The sequence below is a fragment of the Phasianus colchicus genome, unplaced genomic scaffold (genome assembly GCF_987193195.1).
Source record: "Phasianus colchicus unplaced genomic scaffold, bPhaCol1.hap1.1 HAP1_SCAFFOLD_59, whole genome shotgun sequence".
Taxonomy (NCBI): domain Eukaryota; kingdom Metazoa; phylum Chordata; class Aves; order Galliformes; family Phasianidae; genus Phasianus; species Phasianus colchicus.
The window spans coordinates 88099-108795 of NW_028325235.1; the positions used below are offsets into that span (position 1 = coordinate 88099).

The following is a 20697-nucleotide window of genomic DNA, read 5'->3' on the forward strand; positions in this document are numbered from 1 at the left end:
ATCTCCTTCCCCAGGAACAAAACAAGGCAACAGAGATGATGACAGCAGCGATTGTGCTAGAGATGTTCAGTGTGGAGGAGCTGCAGCTCTTGGCTCCCTGCGGCCACCCCAACATCCCCAGAGGTGGGCACGGAGGCCTGGGGGGGCTTTGGTGCTGCATGAACGACTGCAGGCAGAGCTGTAGCAAAGCGAATGCAAACCATTTAATAGTTAAACGTACAAAAGAGTAAATAAATGACAATATTCCCAACCATTTCCCACCCTAACAATAGTTTCTGATCCCACCCCCTAAAATTCCCACCCTCTAATCAGTTTCCCACCCCCCGATCAATTTCTCACCCCCCCGCTCCCTCCCACCAACAGTTTCCTCCCCCTCCAAAAAACTTCCCAGCCCCCCCAATTCCCACCCCAGTAATTCTTTCCTCCCACTTCCAACGATTTTGGAGTGTAACATTGTAGCAGAGTACAATTTCTCACTCAGAATTGCCACCCCACAAAATTCCCTCCCCCTCCCCACATCCCCAATGCCAGCAGTTACAGAGTACAAGAATTTTTGATGCCAGCCATCTCCCACCGCAGCCAGTTCTCACCCCAGTCATTTCCCACCCCAACAATATCACAGTACAGCCATTTCATTTGCCACTCCAAAAAGATCCCACCGCCCCAAGAATGCCCACCCCCAACCATTTCCCACCCCAAGAATTCCCACCCGCAATTCCCACCCCCATCCATTCCCTCCCCCCAGCCATTCCCACCCGCAATTCCCACCCGCAATCATCCCTCCCCCCCCCCCATTCCCACTCGCAATTCCCACCCCCAACCCTTCCCCACCCCCAGCCATTCCCACCCCCCAACCATTTCCCACCCCCCAAGCAACATTTCCCAGCCCAAAGCTTTGACAGTCCAACACTTTTGCGGTCCATCAGCTTCAGAGTCCCACATTGCCCCAGTCCAAGACGCCGCTTGTGGACAGCGCAGTTTTGGAAGGGTAGGGCTGGGGCCGGTGCTGGTGCTCCTGGAACGCTGCCGCTGCTCTCTGGGTGTCGTGGGGGCCAGCGAGGAGCCCAGGGCTACAGGGAGCCATATTCATCGGCTACGGCCACATCTCCTGCTGCACCAAGTGGTGCCCATCACACCCCAACAGTGGCCGGAGCGGGAGTGTGCCAAGAAACCAGCCTGAGTGCTCCTGCTGGCCGCCGTGCTGCCACAGCCAGCTTTGCCTAGCGCCGATGTTTGTGGCCTGGAACATCCTGGCAGCGCGGCAGCTTCCTCTTTGCGGCTGGGATGCTGCCAGCGTGCTGCTTGTGCCCTTTGCTCTTGTGTTTGGTGGTGGTGCAGGCGGGCATTGTTCACCTGGGTGGCTCGGTGCTGTCCCCGTGGTGCTTGTCTGCCAGCCGGCAGGAGATGCATCCGGGTGGCAGTGCGAGGCGCGTGAGAACCACGCGGGGCTGTTCCTGCTGCGCCTCTTCCAGGAGCCGTCCAGTTTGCGGCAAAGGAGGCACGGGGCGCTTGGCTGTCTCAGTGCCATCCCCCTGGTGTTTGGCCGCCACCTGGCAGGAGATGCATCCGGGGGGCAGTGCGAGGCGGGTGAGAATCACCCGGGGCTGCCTCCGCTGCATCTCTGCCATCAGGTGTGCCATGCAGGGCGACGGTGGTGCTGGGGCAGCCCGTGGGTCTGGCAGTGCGAGGCGGGTGAGAATCACCCGGGGCTGCCTCCGCTGCACCTCTGCCATCAGGTGTGCCGTGCAGGGCGACGGTGGTGCTGGGGCAGCCCGTGGGTTTGGCAGTGCGAGGCGGGTGAGAATCACCCGGGGCTGCCTCCGCTGCACCTCTGCCATCAGGTGTGCAGTGCTGGGCGCCGGAGGTGCTGGGGCAGCCATGGGGGTCGGCACGGGCAGCTCCGGGGATGCTGTCTTCTGCCGGAGCGAGTTGGTGCGGAGCCCAGATTCAGCATCTGTCTCGTTGCTGAGCTCCCGGCTGGCCCTGGGGGAGTCAGGCAGCTCTGCGTTGGAAGAGCAGGAGTCGAAGCTGCTGGAGACATCTGAGCTCAGTTGCTCCGTGGCTGTGATGCACTGCATCAGCTCTTCACTTTTGCAGCTGTCCGGAGCACTCGCTGCTTCTGGAAAAGCAGAACATCCCCCAGAACAATGATGGCAGCCTTCCCACGCCAGCTCGGTGTGGACACGGACCCGCCATCTCTGCAGACCACAAACTCACCATCAATGCAGGTGAGCAAATGGTCAATTTCCACATCGTCGGCAAGACTGTTGGTCCTGGGTCTCTCTTCTGGAAAAGGGAAGAAATCCCCAGTGGGGCAATGCCAGCTTTCCCACGGCCACTCAGCGCAGACAGGCCTCCATCAGCTGTGCTGCTCCCAAACTCACCGTTGTTGATCCACGTGAGCAGGTCATCCATGTCTGCGGTGTCGTCCAGGAGGCCTGTGTTGGCCGTCACTTCTGGAAAAGGAAGAAAATCCCCAGTGGGGCAAAGCCAGCTTTCCCGAACACCCCCCCGCCAGTTGTGCTGCCCCCAAACTCACCCTCGTTGATCCACGTGAGGAGCTCATCGATGTCGTCCGCGATGTCCTCCGGGGTGTCTGCGCTCGTTGTCACTGCTGGAAAAGCAAGAACATCCCCAGTGGAGCAATGCCAGCTTTCCCACAGCCAGCCGGTGCGGACAGCGTGCCGCCCGCTCCGCAGCCCCTCAACTCACCGCCTGGTTCCAGCGTGGCAGCGCTGCAGGTGAGCGGAGCCGTGGCGGGATGGGGGCACACGTCGGTGGGCGCAGGGTGCCCCCGGTCCTCTGAGAGCACCACGGCATCTTGGAAGGGCTCCATCGGCGGCTCCCAGGTGTCAGGCAGGGTGCAGGGCACGGGGAGCACCTGCTGCTGCAGGGAGGGTACCTGCAAAAGAACGGGGGGGGGGCCGGGGCGGGCGGGGGCCTGCGGCAGGCAGGTGCCTGCGGGCTGCGGGGGCTCCCCGTGGAGGAGCACGGCCCCAGGCCACAGCCCCATGGGCTGCTGGGGCAGCAGCGTCCCTGCCAGCAGGGGATGTCCCGAGCAGGGAGCAGGGGCGGTGGGGGGAGCCACAGCTGGGTGCAGCCCCCCAGGTAGGAGCAGCAGCACCGGTAAGTGCAGCCCCGCAGCTGGGGTCAGGCCCCCAGGTGGCAGCTGAGCCGGGGTTGGGGGCAGCCCCCCAGGTGGGAGCTGTGCTGCCTGTCCCCAGACACCTGGTCCCCCAGGCCAGACAGAGGCCTGAGGTGCCAGGTAGGTGGCAGTGGGGACAGGGGAGGGTTGGGGTGGTACCGGCATCGGTCCGCGGACGGTGGGCTGCATCCAGGCGGGGTCCGGTGGCGGCACAGTCGCATCAGCGAAAATGGCGTCGGGTGTCAGAGGCACCGTCAGCGCTCGTCGAGGGAATCTCTCTGTGGGGAAATGCCAGAAGGGGCGCTGGGCTGAGAGCCAGGGCACTGGGGTGAGATCCGGGTGAGAGGAGTGGGATCTGGTGTGCTGGGGTGCGATCTGGGGTCACGGGTGTGAGATCTGGGGCCCTGGGGTGAGATCTGGGGCCCTGGGGTGAGATCTGGGGGCACAGGGGTGAGATCTGGGGTCAAAGGGGTGAGTCCTGGGGCCCTGGGTTGAGATCTGGGGTCAAAGGGGTGAGATCTGGGGCCCTGGGGTGAGATCTGGCGCATTGGGGTCAGATGGAGTGTCAGAGCAGGGGGAGCCTGCTGCCTTACCTGCCATGACAGCTGGAGAGTGGCAGTTGGGGGAGCCCCTCCCCCCAGGGGGGTTCCGTGACCGTTGGGGTCAGCCCCTTTCCCCCAGGCTTGCGATGGTTTGACTTTTCGTACCCAAACATCCTTCCCATGCCAGTTGTTTCCCATCCCGATGATCAGTGACCATCCCGATGGGCATTTGGCAGCCCAGTGCTCTTCCTTGCCAAGGGTCTGCCCGTCCCAGTGGGGATTTGCCATCCCTGCAGTGAGTTCTCACCCCAGGGATGGTTTCCCCTCCCGTCCAAGCGATTTCCAGTCGTCACCACCCAAGACTGTGTAAAGTGCCAGCATTAGTTACGAGTTCTTGAAAGTGGTAGCGGCCGTGGTAGGCCAGTTAGACCTATGGTAACAATGAAAAGGAGGGATTTCTGTGGGACAGCCCTGGTTTAGCTGAGAACAGTGCAGGAATGAGTCAGTGCCCGTGCAGCGTATGCCGAGCTTGTTACTGTGAACTGGTCCTTTGTGCCTCGAAGAACATCACTAACTTTAAACCGTGGACTTTTTCTCCTGGCTTTGGCTGTCTCTTGGGGCATTGCTAGTGAGGACAGAAGAGACAGCATCGTCTTTTCTGCTCTTCCCTCTTCCGTGCTTCCCCTTTCTGCTCTCTTCCTCATCTACTCTTCAGCTCTTCTCCCTGAGTGTTATGCTCTTTTTGCTGCTCATCTGCTGTTCTTTCTTCCTTGTGTCCTGACTCCTTTCCTGCATCTGTACTCCTCTTCTGCTTTTCTTTCTTACCCGTATCCTCTCTTCTCCTCTTGTTCTCCTCATCCGCTCTTCTGACTTAACTGTTTCCTCTTTGCACATCTTGCGCTCTACGGTTCTTCTGTTCTGGCCACTCTCTGCTCTTCTACTTTACTGCTCTTTTCCTTCTCTGTCTTCTGTGCTCTCTTCCTCCCTTCCGTTCTGTTTCATTTCTGCACTTCTCACTGACCCGTGTCCTCTCTTCCCATCTTCTGTACTTCTGCCATACCCGTATTCTGTCCTCTTCAGCTCCTCTCCCTTTCTGCTTTTCTGCCTTAGCTGTCTTGGCTCATCTCCCTTTCTGCTCTTCTCCCCGTCTGCACGTCTTTCTTACCTTCATCCTCTCTTTTATTCTTCTGCTCTTCTCCTCTTCTGCTCATCTCCTCATTGCTTTGCTGTCTTGTATCCAATCTTTTTCTCTATTGCACTTTTCTTCTTCTGCACTTCTTTCTTCCCTCATCCTTTCTTCTTTTTCTTCTCTGCTGCTCTTCTTTATTTCAGTCTTGTCTGTTCGTGCTCTTCCCCTGTTCTGCTCTTCTAGTGCTCTTGTCAGCATCCAGTCTCTGCACTGCAACTCTGTGTTGGACTTTATCTTGGGGTGGAGGAAGGTCGTAGGGCCTAGATTTGTAGAAGAAAACCCAGAAGGTGATGAAGAAGAGCCCTGAGGAACCAGGAGCACAAAGGCAGCGTGTTTCTCCGAAGGCCACAGCGTGAGCACGTGTTCCCTTTGGCGGACTCCTTTGTACCTCTCCAGGAACTGCTTTGGAATGGAGAATTTTCTGGAGTTGTTTCCAGTTGTTGCTTGGATGAGCTGAGGCTTTTCTCCTTGTATCTTTGCAGGAAAGCAGAGCGGAGAGAACGTCTGTGGTGAGATGCTCAGGTGGAGTTGCCTTCCGTGCACCAACAGCCTGTTTGTGTCCACGTGATGCACGGTGAAGGGAAGGCTGCTGTTCTGTGAGTAAGCCTGGCAAATGGAATGATGGTTCTGGCCTTTTTGTCAAGTGTGTGAGGAGAGGTCTTTGGACAGGCTGTTCTTTTGTTGTTTTGTTGTTGTTGTTGTTGTTGTTGTTTTTCAGGGGAAATGCTATTTCAGTTGTTAGTTACAGTGGTTGGTTGGTGCTTGTTTGAAAAATGTTGTTCATCTAGAGAAGCAGTGTCTCGCACCAGAGAAGTGAGAAATCTCCTGTACATCCTGTCTTCTCCACGAGCCTTCCATGTAGAGACATTTAGTGCCTCTAAATGCCTGTAGAAATGGTGGGGGGATAAATGGGGAAGAGCTGAGGTGCAGTTTCTGTGCGTGCTCTGTACACGGAGCAGGCGTCACCTAGTGAGAGCTAGGGGCCCTTTGCAGCGTGGTGGATTTGTTTTCCTTGCTTGTTGGAGCGTGATGCTTTTGTAGGTGCTGTGTGCATTGTAAGTAACTGTGAACTGTGCTGAGACAACCGGTGTCCTAGAGAGAGCCCCTCTGCAGGCTTTTTGTTTGGGCAGTTTTCTTCCCTCTGGGGATTAAAAGGGACTTGAAAAACTCACAAGTACACCTTGCTACTGCTCCAGCCCGTCAAGTGGAGATGATGCCTTTCCTCCCATTGGGGCAGGGAGGAAAGTAGCTGAGAAGTTTGTCTGCCAGCGTGAAGTAGCAGGTTCGGAAGATGGTAACAGGCACGGTAGGCCAGTTAGCAAGATGTTAGAATCCTAGAATCGCCAAGGTTGGAAGAGACCTATGAGATCATCAGTCCAACCATCCAACTATCATCAGTAGCTCTCACTAATCCATGTCCCTCAACACAACGTCTAACCGTTCCTTGAACACCTGCAGGGTGGGTGACTCCACCACCTCCCTGGGCAGCCCTTTGCAGTGCCCGACCACACTTTTGGAAATGCACTATTTCCTACCATCCAGCTTGAGTCTGCCCTGGCACAAATTGAGGCCATTCCCTCCAGTCCTATTGCTAGTTAACGATGTTAGTTAGCAATGAGAGAGCGTTAACAATGAAAGTGACTTATGTGTGTGGGGCAGCCCTGACTTGGCTGACAGGAGTGGAACATTGTAGACGCCGTAGACGGCGGGAAGCTTGTTCCTGTGAAACGGTCCCTTGTGCTCCAGGAATCTCTCTGACTTTCTATCATGGCCTCTTCCTCCTGGTTTTCAGCGTGCTCAGAGGCATTGGTAATGAAGAGAGAACAGACGTCTTTGTAGGCCCTGGAATGGAAGGTGCTTGAGAAGCAAAGGCAGGCAGGTGTGTGCAAAGCAAAGGCTGGTGTGTGCTTGCAGAGCAAAGGGAAGCATGTGCACGCATCGAAAGCGAAGGCGGGCAGGTGCTTGTGAGGCAAAGGCAGGTATGGGTGTGCTTGCTTGCTTAGGAAAGGCACGCAGGTGCATGCTTGCATAGCAAAGGCAGGCAGGTGCGTATGATGGAACGGCAGGTAGATGGATGCATGCTTGCTTCGAAAAGGCAGGCAGGTGCATGGCTGTGAAGCAAAGGCAGGGAGACGTGTGCTTGCTTAGCAAAGGCAGGCAGATGGGTTCTTGCAAAGCAGTGGCAGGCAGATGGGTTCTTGCAAAGCAGTGGCAGGCAGGCAGGTGATTGCTTGTGAAGCGAAGGCCGGGAGGTGGTTGCTTGGTTAGCAGTGGCAGGCAGGTGTGTGCTTGCAGAGCAGTCTCTAGCCAACTGAGGGGATGTTCTCAGGTTTTGTTGCTGTTTAATGACTCTTTTTTTTTCCCTTTTCTTCTTTACTGCCTTCAGTGTCCCCGTCTCTTCCAGAAGCTGCTCTTCTGGCAGCCGCCGCGTGGGCTCGTTAGATGCCCTGAGTGTTTGGAAGAGAGCAGTTTTGTTGAGGGCTGTTGGTGGAATTTCTGTTGCCAGGAGCGCACGGACAGAGAAAGAAGCGTTGTGCAGGCGGGGCAAAAGGAGTGCTGGGGGTCCTGGGAGCAGCAGCGAGGGAAGGTGTTTGAGCTAGTGCCGTTCCACTGGAACGTCCCTTTGGTTTTCTACTTCTGAGAGTATTGGAACTGGTTGCAAAAGATGTGACTTTAAGCGAGGGTGCAGAGCAGATTTAAGCTTTACAGGCGGCTGTGCCAGAGCGTGAAGCATCATCAGCAGGCATGGGTAGCACCAGCTTGAAACATCAGGGGAAGCAGTTAGCTTCCTCAGAGCCCCCAAATGGAGTGCCAAGGTGATGAGATGAAGCAGCACTGAGGGTGGTTTTCCAGGATCTGTGTCTTCTAGGGCTCGGGGCCAGAGCTGTCACTGGGGTTGCTTTCACTGGACACCCGCCACCCCTCCTCAGGACCCATGGTGAGCGTGTGGGTGACAAACGTGTCACTGAGTGAGAGCATCAGGGTGGGAATGCGTGGAACATAGCGCCCAGGGGAGAGACAGGCAGCACGGGGAGGGGGCGTGGGGGCGGAAGGTCAGCCCCAAGGAGAAAGTCTCCCCCGATGGAAAAAAGGGCTTGTTGAATGCCTTGGGTGAGATGTTGGAGAAGAGGAAATTAGTGAGGTTAGTTAAAATGTGCCACCTGGGTTCTGTTTGAGCCCCCTCCAACCCCACAAGTGCCGTCCAAAGCTCTCCGGTGCCGCCTGGTGCTCTTTGCAGTTCCCCAGTAAGGTCCCATTGCCTCTCGGCGTTGTCTGGACTCTCCTTGTGCAAACTCAGTGCCCCCCAGTGCTGCCTGGAGCCACCCCAGTGCTGTGTGCGGCCCTCACTAGCCTCCCAGTGCCCCGCAGTGGACCTCCCAGTGCCACCAGTACTGCCCAGTGCCCCCAGTTCAACACCCCCATTGCTCAGTACGTGACCATCTCCTTCCCCAGGAACAAAACAAGGCAACAGAGATGATGACAGCAGCGATTGTGCTAGAGATGTTCAGTGTGGAGGAGCTGCAGCTCTTGGCTCCCTGCGGCCACCCCAACATCCCCAGAGGTGGGCACGGAGGCCTGGGGGGGCTTTGGTGCTGCATGAACGACTGCAGGCAGAGCTGTAGCAAAGCGAATGCAAACCATTTAATAGTTAAACGTACAAAAGAGTAAATAAATGACAATATTCCCAACCATTTCCCACCCTAACAATAGTTTCTGATCCCACCCCCTAAAATTCCCACCCTCTAATCAGTTTCCCACCCCCCGATCAATTTCTCACCCCCCCGCTCCCTCCCACCAACAGTTTCCTCCCCCTCCAAAAAACTTCCCAGCCCCCCCAATTCCCACCCCAGTAATTCTTTCCTCCCACTTCCAACGATTTTGGAGTGTAACATTGTAGCAGAGTACAATTTCTCACTCAGAATTGCCACCCCACAAAATTCCCTCCCCCTCCCCACATCCCCAATGCCAGCAGTTACAGAGTACAAGAATTTTTGATGCCAGCCATCTCCCACCGCAGCCAGTTCTCACCCCAGTCATTTCCCACCCCAACAATATCACAGTACAGCCATTTCATTTGCCACTCCAAAAAGATCCCACCGCCCCAAGAATGCCCACCCCCAACCATTTCCCACCCCAAGAATTCCCACCCGCAATTCCCACCCCCATCCATTCCCTCCCCCCAGCCATTCCCACCCGCAATTCCCACCCGCAATCATCCCTCCCCCCCCCCATTCCCACTCGCAATTCCCACCCCCAACCCTTCCCCACCCCCAGCCATTCCCACCCCCCAACCATTTCCCACCCCCCAAGCAACATTTCCCAGCCCAAAGCTTTGACAGTCCAACACTTTTGCGGTCCATCAGCTTCAGAGTCCCACATTGCCCCAGTCCAAGACGCCGCTTGTGGACAGCGCAGTTTTGGAAGGGTAGGGCTGGGGCCGGTGCTGGTGCTCCTGGAACGCTGCCGCTGCTCTCTGGGTGTCGTGGGGGCCAGCGAGGAGCCCAGGGCTACAGGGAGCCATATTCATCGGCTACGGCCACATCTCCTGCTGCACCAAGTGGTGCCCATCACACCCCAACAGTGGCCGGAGCGGGAGTGTGCCAAGAAACCAGCCTGAGTGCTCCTGCTGGCCGCCGTGCTGCCACAGCCAGCTTTGCCTAGCGCCGATGTTTGTGGCCTGGAACATCCTGGCAGCGCGGCAGCTTCCTCTTTGCGGCTGGGATGCTGCCAGCGTGCTGCTTGTGCCCTTTGCTCTTGTGTTTGGTGGTGGTGCAGGCGGGCATTGTTCACCTGGGTGGCTCGGTGCTGTCCCCGTGGTGCTTGTCTGCCAGCCGGCAGGAGATGCATCCGGGTGGCAGTGCGAGGCGCGTGAGAACCACGCGGGGCTGTTCCTGCTGCGCCTCTTCCAGGAGCCGTCCAGTTTGCGGCAAAGGAGGCACGGGGCGCTTGGCTGTCTCAGTGCCATCCCCCTGGTGTTTGGCCGCCACCTGGCAGGAGATGCATCCGGGGGGCAGTGCGAGGCGGGTGAGAATCACCCGGGGCTGCCTCCGCTGCATCTCTGCCATCAGGTGTGCCATGCAGGGCGACGGTGGTGCTGGGGCAGCCCGTGGGTCTGGCAGTGCGAGGCGGGTGAGAATCACCCGGGGCTGCCTCCGCTGCACCTCTGCCATCAGGTGTGCAGTGCTGGGCGCCGGAGGTGCTGGGGCAGCCATGGGGGTAGGCACGGGCAGCTCCGGGGATGCTGTCTTCTGCCGGAGCGAGTTGGTGCGGAGCCCAGATTCAGCATCTGTCTCGTTGCTGAGCTCCCGGCTGGCCCTGGGGGAGTCAGGCAGCTCTGCGTTGGAAGAGCAGGAGTCGAAGCTGCTGGAGACATCTGAGCTCAGTTGCTCCGTGGCTGTGATGCACTGCATCAGCTCTTCACTTTTGCAGCTGTCCGGAGCACTCGCTGCTTCTGGAAAAGCAGAACATCCCCCAGAACAATGATGGCAGCCTTCCCACGCCAGCTCGGTGTGGACACGGACCCGCCATCTCTGCAGACCACAAACTCACCATCAATGCAGGTGAGCAAATGGTCAATTTCCACATCGTCGGCAAGACTGTTGGTCCTGGGTCTCTCTTCTGGAAAAGGGAAGAAATCCCCAGTGGGGCAATGCCAGCTTTCCCACGGCCACTCAGCGCAGACAGGCCTCCATCAGCTGTGCTGCTCCCAAACTCACCGTTGTTGATCCACGTGAGCAGGTCATCCATGTCTGCGGTGTCGTCCAGGAGGCCTGTGTTGGCCGTCACTTCTGGAAAAGGAAGAAAATCCCCAGTGGGGCAAAGCCAGCTTTCCCGAACACCCCCCCGCCAGTTGTGCTGCCCCCAAACTCACCCTCGTTGATCCACGTGAGGAGCTCATCGATGTCGTCCGCGATGTCCTCCGGGGTGTCTGCGCTCGTTGTCACTGCTGGAAAAGCAAGAACATCCCCAGTGGAGCAATGCCAGCTTTCCCACAGCCAGCCGGTGCGGACAGCGTGCCGCCCGCTCCGCAGCCCCTCAACTCACCGCCTGGTTCCAGCGTGGCAGCGCTGCAGGTGAGCGGAGCCGTGGCGGGATGGGGGCACACGTCGGTGGGCGCAGGGTGCCCCCGGTCCTCTGAGAGCACCACGGCATCTTGGAAGGGCTCCATCGGCGGCTCCCAGGTGTCAGGCAGGGTGCAGGGCACGGGGAGCACCTGCTGCTGCAGGGAGGGTACCTGCAAAAGAACGGGGGGGGGGCCGGGGCGGGCGGGGGCCTGCGGCAGGCAGGTGCCTGCGGGCTGCGGGGGCTCCCCGTGGAGGAGCACGGCCCCAGGCCACAGCCCCATGGGCTGCTGGGGCAGCAGCGTCCCTGCCAGCAGGGGATGTCCCGAGCAGGGAGCAGGGGCGGTGGGGGGAGCCACAGCTGGGTGCAGCCCCCCAGGTAGGAGCAGCAGCACCGGTAAGTGCAGCCCCGCAGCTGGGGTCAGGCCCCCAGGTGGCAGCTGAGCCGGGGTTGGGGGCAGCCCCCCAGGTGGGAGCTGTGCTGCCTGTCCCCAGACACCTGGTCCCCCAGGCCAGACAGAGGCCTGAGGTGCCAGGTAGGTGGCAGTGGGGACAGGGGAGGGTTGGGGTGGTACCGGCATCGGTCCGCGGACGGTGGGCTGCATCCAGGCGGGGTCCGGTGGCGGCACAGTCGCATCAGCGAAAATGGCGTCGGGTGTCAGAGGCACCGTCAGCGCTCGTCGAGGGAATCTCTCTGTGGGGAAATGCCAGAAGGGGCGCTGGGCTGAGAGCCGGGGCACTGGGGTGAGATCCGGGTGAGAGGAGTGGGATCTGGTGTGCTGGGGTGCGATCTGGGGTCACGGGTGTGAGATCTGGGGCCCTGGGGTGAGATCTGGGGGCACAGGGGTGAGATCTGGGGCCCTGGAGTGCGATCTGGGGGCACAGGGGTGAGATCTGGGGTCAAAGGGGTGAGTCCTGGGGCCCTGGGGTGAGATCTGGGGTCAAAGGGGTGAGATCTGGGGCCCTGGGGTGAGATCTGGGGCATTGGGGTCAGATGGAGTGTCAGAGCAGGGGGAGCCTGCTGCCTTACCTGCCATGACAGCTGGAGAGTGGCAGTTGGGGGAGCCCCTCCCCCCAGGGGGGTTCCGTGACGGTTGGGGTCAGCCCCTTTCCCCCAGGCTTGCGATGGTTTGACTTTTCGTACCCAAACATCCTTCCCATGCCAGTTGTTTCCCATCCCGATGATCAGTGACCATCCCGATGGGCATTTGGCAGCCCAGTGCTCTTCCTTGCCAAGGGTCTGCCCGTCCCAGTGGGGATTTGCCATCCCTGCAGTGAGTTCTCACCCCAGGGATGGTTTCCCCTCCCGTCCAAGCGATTTCCAGTCGTCACCACCCAAGACTGTGTAAAGTGCCAGCATTAGTTACGAGTTCTTGAAAGTGGCAGCGGCCGTGGTAGGCCAGTTAGACCTATGGTAACAATGAAAAGGAGGGATTTCTGTGGGACAGCCCTGGTTTAGCTGAGAACAGTGCAGGAATGAGTCAGTGCCCGTGCAGCGTATGCCGAGCTTGTTACTGTGAACTGGTCCTTTGTGCCTCGAAGAACATCACTAACTTTAAACCGTGGACTTTTTCTCCTGGCTTTGGCTGTCTCTTGGGGCATTGCTAGTGAGGACAGAAGAGACAGCATCGTCTTTTCTGCTCTTCCCTCTTCCGTGCTTCCCCTTTCTGCTCTCTTCCTCATCTACTCTTCAGCTCTTCTCCCTGAGTGTTATGCTCTTTTTGCTGCTCATCTGCTGTTCTTTCTTCCTTGTGTCCTGACTCCTTTCCTGCATCTGTACTCCTCTTCTGCTTTTCTTTCTTACCCGTATCCTCTCTTCTCCTCTTGTTCTCCTCATCCGCTCTTCTGACTTAACTGTTTCCTCTTTGCACATCTTGCGCTCTACGGTTCTTCTGTTCTGGCCACTCTCTGCTCTTCTACTTTACTGCTCTTTTCCTTCTCTGTCTTCTGTGCTCTCTTCCTCCCTTCCGTTCTGTTTCATTTCTGCACTTCTCACTGACCCGTGTCCTCTCTTCCCATCTTCTGTACTTCTGCCATACCCGTATTCTGTCCTCTTCAGCTCCTCTCCCTTTCTGCTTTTCTGCCTTAGCTGTCTTGGCTCATCTCCCTTTCTGCTCTTCTCCCCGTCTGCACGTCTTTCTTACCTTCATCCTCTCTTTTATTCTTCTGCTCTTCTCCTCTTCTGCTCATCTCCTCATTGCTTTGCTGTCTTGTATCCAATCTTTTTCTCTATTGCACTTTTCTTCTTCTGCACTTCTTTCTTCCCTCATCCTTTCTTCTTTTTCTTCTCTGCTGCTCTTCTTTATTTCAGTCTTGTCTGTTCGTGCTCTTCCCCTGTTCTGCTCTTCTAGTGCTCTTGTCAGCATCCAGTCTCTGCACTGCAACTCTGTGTTGGACTTTATCTTGGGGTGGAGGAAGGTCGTAGGGCCTAGATTTGTAGAAGAAAACCCAGAAGGTGATGAAGAAGAGCCCTGAGGAACCAGGAGCACAAAGGCAGCGTGTTTCTCCGAAGGCCACAGCGTGAGCACGTGTTCCCTTTGGCGGACTCCTTTGTACCTCTCCAGGAACTGCTTTGGAATGGAGAATTTTCTGGAGTTGTTTCCAGTTGTTGCTTGGATGAGCTGAGGCTTTTCTCCTTGTATCTTGGCAGGAAAGCAGAGCGGAGAGAACGTCTGTGGTGAGATGCTCAGGTGGAGTTGCCTTCCGTGCACCAACAGCCTGTTTGTGTCCACGTGATGCACGGTGAAGGGAAGGCTGCTGTTCTGTGAGTAAGCCTGGCAAATGGAATGATGGTTCTGGCCTTTTTGTCAAGTGTGTGAGGAGAGGTCTTTGGACAGGCTGTTCTTTTGTTGTTTTGTTGTTGTTGTTGTTGTTGTTGTTTTTCAGGGGAAATGCTATTTCAGTTGTTAGTTACAGTGGTTGGTTGGTGCTTGTTTGAAAAATGTTGTTCATCTAGAGAAGCAGTGTCTCGCACCAGAGAAGTGAGAAATCTCCTGTACATCCTGTCTTCTCCACGAGCCTTCCATGTAGAGACATTTAGTGCCTCTAAATGCCTGTAGAAATGGTGGGGGGATAAATGGGGAAGAGCTGAGGTGCAGTTTCTGTGCGTGCTCTGTACACGGAGCAGGCGTCACCTAGTGAGAGCTAGGGGCCCTTTGCAGCGTGGTGGATTTGTTTTCCTTGCTTGTTGGAGCGTGATGCTTTTGTAGGTGCTGTGTGCATTGTAAGTAACTGTGAACTGTGCTGAGACTACAGGTGTCCTAGAGGGAGCCCCAGAGTCCTTAGTTGAGTGAGGGCCTTTTTTCTCTGTCTCTCAGTTTTTTTTTCTTCCTCTTTTCTTTCTGTTAGTGTGACATAGCTGGCCCATGAGATAATTCACTGGGAGTTGTGCCTTCTTGCAAAGCTGTGGCAGGTGGGTGCATGCACTTCACTGCTAGTATGACAAAGCTGAAGATGCCTGAGCTGTGTGAGAGCTTTGAGAATTGGATGGAGAGTTCTTGACCAAGGAAGAGCCCTGTGGTCCTAGCCCCCTGTGGAGAGGCTGGGATTACTGAAGGGAGAGAGGATTCTTTGAGTGATCTGAATGGTCTAAGAAGGGAGGTGACAGGTTTAGGGTTCCTTTGCAGTGCTCTGCCCAGGCTGTGACACTGCTGGGGTTTTATTTTGAGTCACTCTGAATACAAAAGGAGACAAATGGTATTTTGTGCAGCCTGAAACCCTGCAACTCTGCTGTAGGGGCTCCAGCCCAGAGTAGGTGCCCTGTCTCCATGACTGCTGACCACGCTCTTCCCTTCTCCACAGTGACCACGGCCAGCCCCTGAAGCCCCAGTCATGAAGACCCTGTACGTCATGCCCAGTGGCCATCTGTCTGTGCTGCCCATGTCTGTGATGGGTGATGGAAAGAGGTTGGGAAAATTGTCATTTTTCTTTTTCAATGCTTTCTACGTTAAATGATGAAATGTTTAGTGTTCACTTTGCTACACCTCTGCCTGCAGTCATTCATGCAGCACCAAAGCCCCTGTACAGTGCATTCCTTAAACCCAGAGTAGAAAATGTGTTATTTGTGGGCAAATTGTATGATGTACATTTTTTATTGCTAAATCTGTCTATGATGTACTTAAAAAATGATTATTTTTTTGATAGAATTAGCTTCAGGTTTTAATTTATTTTTCCAGTCGATCCTTTCTTTTGTGTCCTGACTTGATCCGTCTGGTAGCTGCTGTAATAGTCTTACCATTGCCCTTTGGACTAAGGGTCTGTGTCTGCTGTGGAATTGCCTAGCAGGGATAATGGTAACCTAGTTGCAACTGGAAGACTAGACCAAAGGTGTTTTTCAGTGGCACTCTTTGTTTGTTACTGGTGGTGTTCTTGTTACAGAGGTAGACAGGGGCAGAGCAAATGAAGTGCTGAGTAGGCAAGTGAATGAATGTGAACTTCTCAGTCAAAATTCCTTCTATCAGGCTTTGGGCAGGGGAGGATGTGTTGAAAAATCCTGGGTTGGGAAAAATACTGGGTTGAGAAAGCTGCCAGGCTGCTTCCTGGGAATGCTGCTGCTCTCTTGAAGGTTGAAGGTAAATTCCAGCTTCTCATGTCATCTAGTCATCTCAATATTTCCTTGGCTAGATTATTTTAGAATCAGGAATCTTAAATCAATTACACATTAATTTCTTTGCTGCCTGCTGTTTTTTTCTAGCTTGCATGAAAATTACAGCTCTGGGCTTTCACATGCATTTTAAGGTTTATCTGTTCAAAAATGTGGGGAAATTGTTAGTAATAATATCTAAGAAGTTGAGCTTAGATAGGCAATACCTGATGTGTCTCTTGTGACTAAACTCCTTTTTAGTTTTTTGAGTTTAAAAATGAAGTGTGTGGGAAGTGCTGTCATTCTCAACTACTGTGTAAATGCTTTCAGTTATACAGTGTCACTTTGGCACTTAGTTTTATGTAGCACAGCAGCAATGACATTGAGGTTCTTAGGGGCTTCTGTTGGTTTTCTTTTGTTTTACTTGGACTAGTGTATGGTCAATAAGTATACAGATGCTATGTAGTATATAGAAGAGTTAGGCTGGTAAGGTTATCACGTTGAGAAAGATAATCAGAAATAAATGAAAAAATGCTCACTGATATTGTAGGCTCGCAAGAAACTCCATGAGGAGCGATCTCCAGAGAGAGATCCTTCCTCACTGGCAGTCAGCCCTTAAATGGGGTCTAGGAGAGGTGCAGCCGGGCTCCATCCCTTGTGGTCACAAAACTGAATTGCCTTCACCTGCGCTCCCAGGGCTGACTCAGTGCTCACCTGCGGTGATCAATCAGAGGTTCAGACTGTGATTCAACAGTTCCCATACGGACTAGCTATTCTGTAACAAGGTGTGTTGTCACTGGATCAAACTGTCTGACAGTCTTAACTTAGCATCTACAAGAGGCACATTCTGAAGTTTTTTTCCCTGTTATCTTGTTTCTAAGATGTTGGAGTAATTTCATCAAGTCTGTAGTCTGTGTAGTGGAGGTGAGCAAACAGTGGTGATGTGGTTGTTGAAAAGACTGATGCAGAAAAAAATTAATTATGTTGCCTTCATGTTTAATAGGAGAAGTTACAAGAATATAAAGTTGAAGATGGCTGGAATGAGCTCTTTTATGTGACTCAAGCTGAATTCCATGCAAGACCTGATGACGTCTCTCTTAACATCAAACTTGGTTGCACTGTACCAGTCATGCAATAAATTACAAGATGCTGTGCTCCATGTTCAGGAGGCAGAGAAGAAAATACCTCTGGAGACGAGCTTGGAATGGTGCTCCTGTGTCGTAAAGACACTTGGGGTATTTAATCATCTTTTGATTCTGTCATAATCTTCCGTATCCTCAAAACTGGTCACAGTCTCTTAGTTTCGTTCCACTGACAGCTATTGCTCAAATAATGTAACTCCTCCAAATGAAAGTCTACTGAAGCCAATTGTTTAATGGGGATTTTCTTCCTAAAGTTAAACCTTGTATATTTTCTAACTTCAAGTCTAAGCTAGATATAGTAGCTTCATCAAGGAGAGAACTGTTTGAAGAGTTCCTGGAACTTCACTGCTGAAAGATACATTAATGCCTCACCTGTGAAAGTGGGTTAGGTAGCAGTGTGTCCTGGAGAAGTAATGTCCTTGCCTTCACAGAAAGATGGTGGTTCCTCATCCTCTGATGAACTTTATTCTTTAGGAATACCTTGAATCAGCCCAGGACTTGGAATCTAATACAAGGAATTGGAGAGCTATCAAAAGCAGTCATCTACTGGCTCATTCTAGCTTTATTAAAATGAAATTTGCTTCGGGAGATGTCCGTCAGTGCAAATCCAGAACGGAATGCTTTTTTCTTAGTCAGAGAACATCTAGCAGGTATCAGTTTCCCTGAGTAACCAGTTTGTGGACAGGAGAGGAGTTTCTTTGTACTAAGGTTCTTAGTAGGCTTGAAGCCCAAGCTATGTATTTGTCCAAGCTACAAGCCTTGGAGAAGACTTGGTGATATCCTGGGTCAGTTATCTTCTGTCTCTTCAGTAAGAGAACGTTGTTCTATACTTCAGCAGCTAATTCAGATTTCACAGACATTTGTGGATCAGCTTTGTCCTGATCAACTTAACAGAACCTGCAGTGAGATAATGAAGAATTGTAGGTCTGTAGTATAAAAGAGAAGCAGAAGGCCACTTTCAGTAAGAACATTCTCCTTCAGAAAAAAACGGTAGGGCCAGGTAAACCAACTGACTTCAAGGTATATCATCTGAGGCACAGCTGGCATAGTGCAAAACAATGTCTGTAGGAAACTCCTTGGTGAAGTTCTGTGTTCCATTCTTCCCGTTATGTTTTCTTTCATACTGACTTCTACTGACTTCCGTTGATTTCACTTCCATAAGTGAAGGTCAGTGCTTTGGGAACTTGAGGCTGTTGTCCTGGTTTCTTGTGCAACTCAGGTTTAAACAACTGAGGTGGTGGCAGTTGAATCACCGAGTTGCTTGGTCCACAGTTAAATAACACTGACCCAAAGCATGCAATGGCTTTTACCAGGACTTTGTTGAAAATGAGTTTTTTCTGCCTTCTAGCTTTGATCGTCTCCTTCACTCTGTGAAACAGTATGTGAGAGAAGCTGAGGAGCTGTCTCACACCGTCCTGGAAATGAAAGGACAGCTATACATGCATGCTGGGACGTTTCTGCTCAAACTGGCCCAGAACAGTGAGGTGCAGTGGAGCGATGCGTGTCAACTGGCAGCACTGTGTTATTTGAAAAGTTTCAGCATAAGTCACTTTTCACTTTCTGCCTGTAGTTAATGCAGTTCTTGACCACTCTTGCTGTACATGTGCGGAACACCCATATTCCAAAGATTAATTAGTGTTTGTAAGGCTCTCCCCTCACTAAGTCTTACTCTTCCACATGCCTTTAAAGGACGTGGACAGGAGCTAACTGAGTATCTCCCACATTCTTGTTCACAGACGGTCAGTAGAGCTTAGTCAGTCTTAATTCTTTGCCTTATGAAATACTACTAATTTTCCATTTTGTGCAACTGCTGGTGTTCGGAACTTTACTGTCTCTTGTGTGTGCTTACAGCTATTGGCAGTAGTTAAAATTACTCACTTTGTGTCTTCTTCATTGATATGTTGCAGAGTGCCTTCAGAATGAGTGTATATTTCTAAAGTTTTCTTATGCTAGAAATAAGAATATGTTTCCTAATGTTCAAGACTAAACTAAGTGATCTGCTTTTTGTTGTAAAGAAGCTGTGACAAATCCTCTCCTTTCTTCTCCAGGTTCTTAAACCAAAGTCAAAACTAATAAAAGGGGATCCTGCTGGAGAAGACAAGCTGGAAATGTTGGCTTGTGATCGAAAAAGCCAGTCTGGTAATAAGAATTCATCGTTAAGAAAGTTCCATAAATCTCTTTTAATCTTATGAATAGTTACTTGAAAAGTTAAGTGGCTCGATTCCCAACCTTAAGTAGCAAGAGCAGCCCACTGTTGGGGTTGTCCTTCAGTGTTTTTATGTGAAATCCCATTTTTGTTTTCTAGGTCATATGTTGCTGAACTTAAGCCATGGCAAGGAAAATTTCTTGAAAGAGATTGGAATGTTTTGCCAACACAAGGGGTTTACTGACGTTGTTTGAAAGCCTCTTTGGGAGGGGGGCTTCTCAAGAGAGTTCTTTCCTTGGCATAGATGAGACAAGCAGTGTCAGTACACAAGCACCAATGTAAGAAGAACTTAATAAATATGATAATGGTAAGAGGTGTTTCTTAAATTCAACTGAAGCACGACTGTTTCAGAGGAGCTTTTTTAACTCCTTCCTTTTGCAATGAAAGAGGTGGGGCTGTGACAGCTGTTCAGTGTATCAGTGCAAGAGGGTGATGTGCACGAAGCTTCCATTGATGCTTGTTGCTGAGAGGTGGTACTGTCACGCCTGTTTCTGAAGAATTTCTCATGCACTTCCTGCTTCCACAGTGCTGTCTTCTCGTCTGCTCTGATTCATTTTCACTTCAGCTGTCTGCTTAGCCTTTTGTGTCTGAACACTAGGAAGTGTTAATAGGAAGGCACATCTTGTAATGCAAGAATGCAGTTTCCAAGCATAAAAATGAAGTAACTCTAGGATGAATTGCTGAGACTTGATGATGAAGTCTGGCTTTGAAATTGAGTGAGAGAAGATTAGAATACTGGTAGTTTTCTACCTAGCTGTTAGTTTTCAGAAATGTTTAGATTATTAAATCTAAAATGATCTAGCAGGATACAAAACAATAACTACAGCAACAACTATGGCCTTTTTTCTTGATAGATATAGCTAAAGAGAGATACGTGTAGGTATAAAGGAAAAAAGTTTATAGTTTTACAGTCTCTCCTAAGGGGTTTGTTTCTTTATATTATTTTGTAATGTGTATTTAAAAGCAAACTAACAAAAACGAAAAAAAAAAAAAAAAAAAAAAAAACAGCACTCAAAGGCTTGTGCTTATTATACATCGGATAAAGATTTCCCCTGTTAGAGGAAAAGCAGTGTAAGCATATTTGCAGGAGTAAAAAACAAAACTGAATTCAAAACAGAAATTAAGCATTCAGGTTGTTTTCTTTGCTGAAAATGGTAGATCTCTTGAGCTTTACAGACTTAGAAAAACGGGAAGGATGTCTGTATAATACATCAGCTTAACCTGATACCTCAAAATGGAGAGGTTAATGTTTAAATTTTTTATGTGCTTCCTTGGAGATGTTCTCTCCATTTTTCGCCTTGACAGAAAGAGCAAATGTACCAATATGTTTGCCTTGTGCACTTCTGTGAAGTTGGTATTTCTCCTTTAAAAGTTACTTGTGTAAACAAAATAGATGGAGAAATCACTTGAAGAGTGTTACATCTGCTTTTCAAAAGGCTTAGTTCCAGCTTGTTAGACAAAGGCAAACAGGTGGGAAGAGGTTGCTAGGAAGCTCCTAGGATGGGAGAAATCTCCAGAGCTCCTTACTTCTCTTGGAATGAAACCCAGCTTTGATCAGACCCTAGCGTTCCTCCCTAGGACGTAGATACTAACTTACCACTGCTTTGTTTTTGCACAGGTGCTGTTCGAATGCACAACGGTAGTCTCCAGCACCTTGTGTGGCTTGGTTTGCAGTGGAACTCTGTGTCGGTGTTACCCCCAATGTGAAATTTTTAAAACAGCTTTTTCACTTGCCCCAAGAAACATCAAGACTTGAGACAGTTGCTCCTGAATCCATTTGCCTGTTGGACCTTGAAGTCAGTACACTTTCGTACATCTTAAATGCATTT

The 20697-nt window shown here is 52.2% G+C and overlaps 2 protein-coding genes and 1 pseudogene across 3 annotated transcripts; 1 reads left to right on the forward strand and 2 right to left on the reverse strand.

Annotated features, from left to right (window-relative positions):
* The window catches only part of LOC149911688 (protein MANBAL-like), a 95860-nt pseudogene that overhangs the window by 54259 nt on the left and 20904 nt on the right, over positions 1–20697 (forward strand).
* LOC149911693 (uncharacterized) lies at positions 831–3514 on the reverse strand. Its single transcript, XM_090133349.1, has 4 exons — positions 2713–3514; positions 2540–2614; positions 2218–2456; positions 831–2119 (listed from the first exon to the last, which is right to left on the reverse strand). The coding sequence occupies exons 1-4, from the start codon at positions 3332–3334 to the stop codon at positions 2078–2080; spliced, it is 978 nt and encodes a 325-aa protein (XP_089989475.1). The 5' UTR covers positions 3335–3514; the 3' UTR covers positions 831–2077.
* LOC149911694 (uncharacterized) lies at positions 9123–13568 on the reverse strand. 2 transcript variants are annotated; one of them, XM_090133346.1, is made up of 4 exons: positions 10922–13568; positions 10749–10823; positions 10427–10665; positions 9123–10328 (listed from the first exon to the last, which is right to left on the reverse strand). In XM_090133346.1, exons 1-4 carry the CDS (start codon positions 11541–11543, stop codon positions 10287–10289), a joined length of 978 nt encoding a protein of 325 aa, XP_089989472.1. In that variant the 5' UTR covers positions 11544–13568; the 3' UTR covers positions 9123–10286. The 2 variants fall into 2 exon arrangements, with proteins under 2 accessions (XP_089989472.1, XP_089989471.1); XM_090133345.1 differs by having other exon boundaries at positions 9123–10665.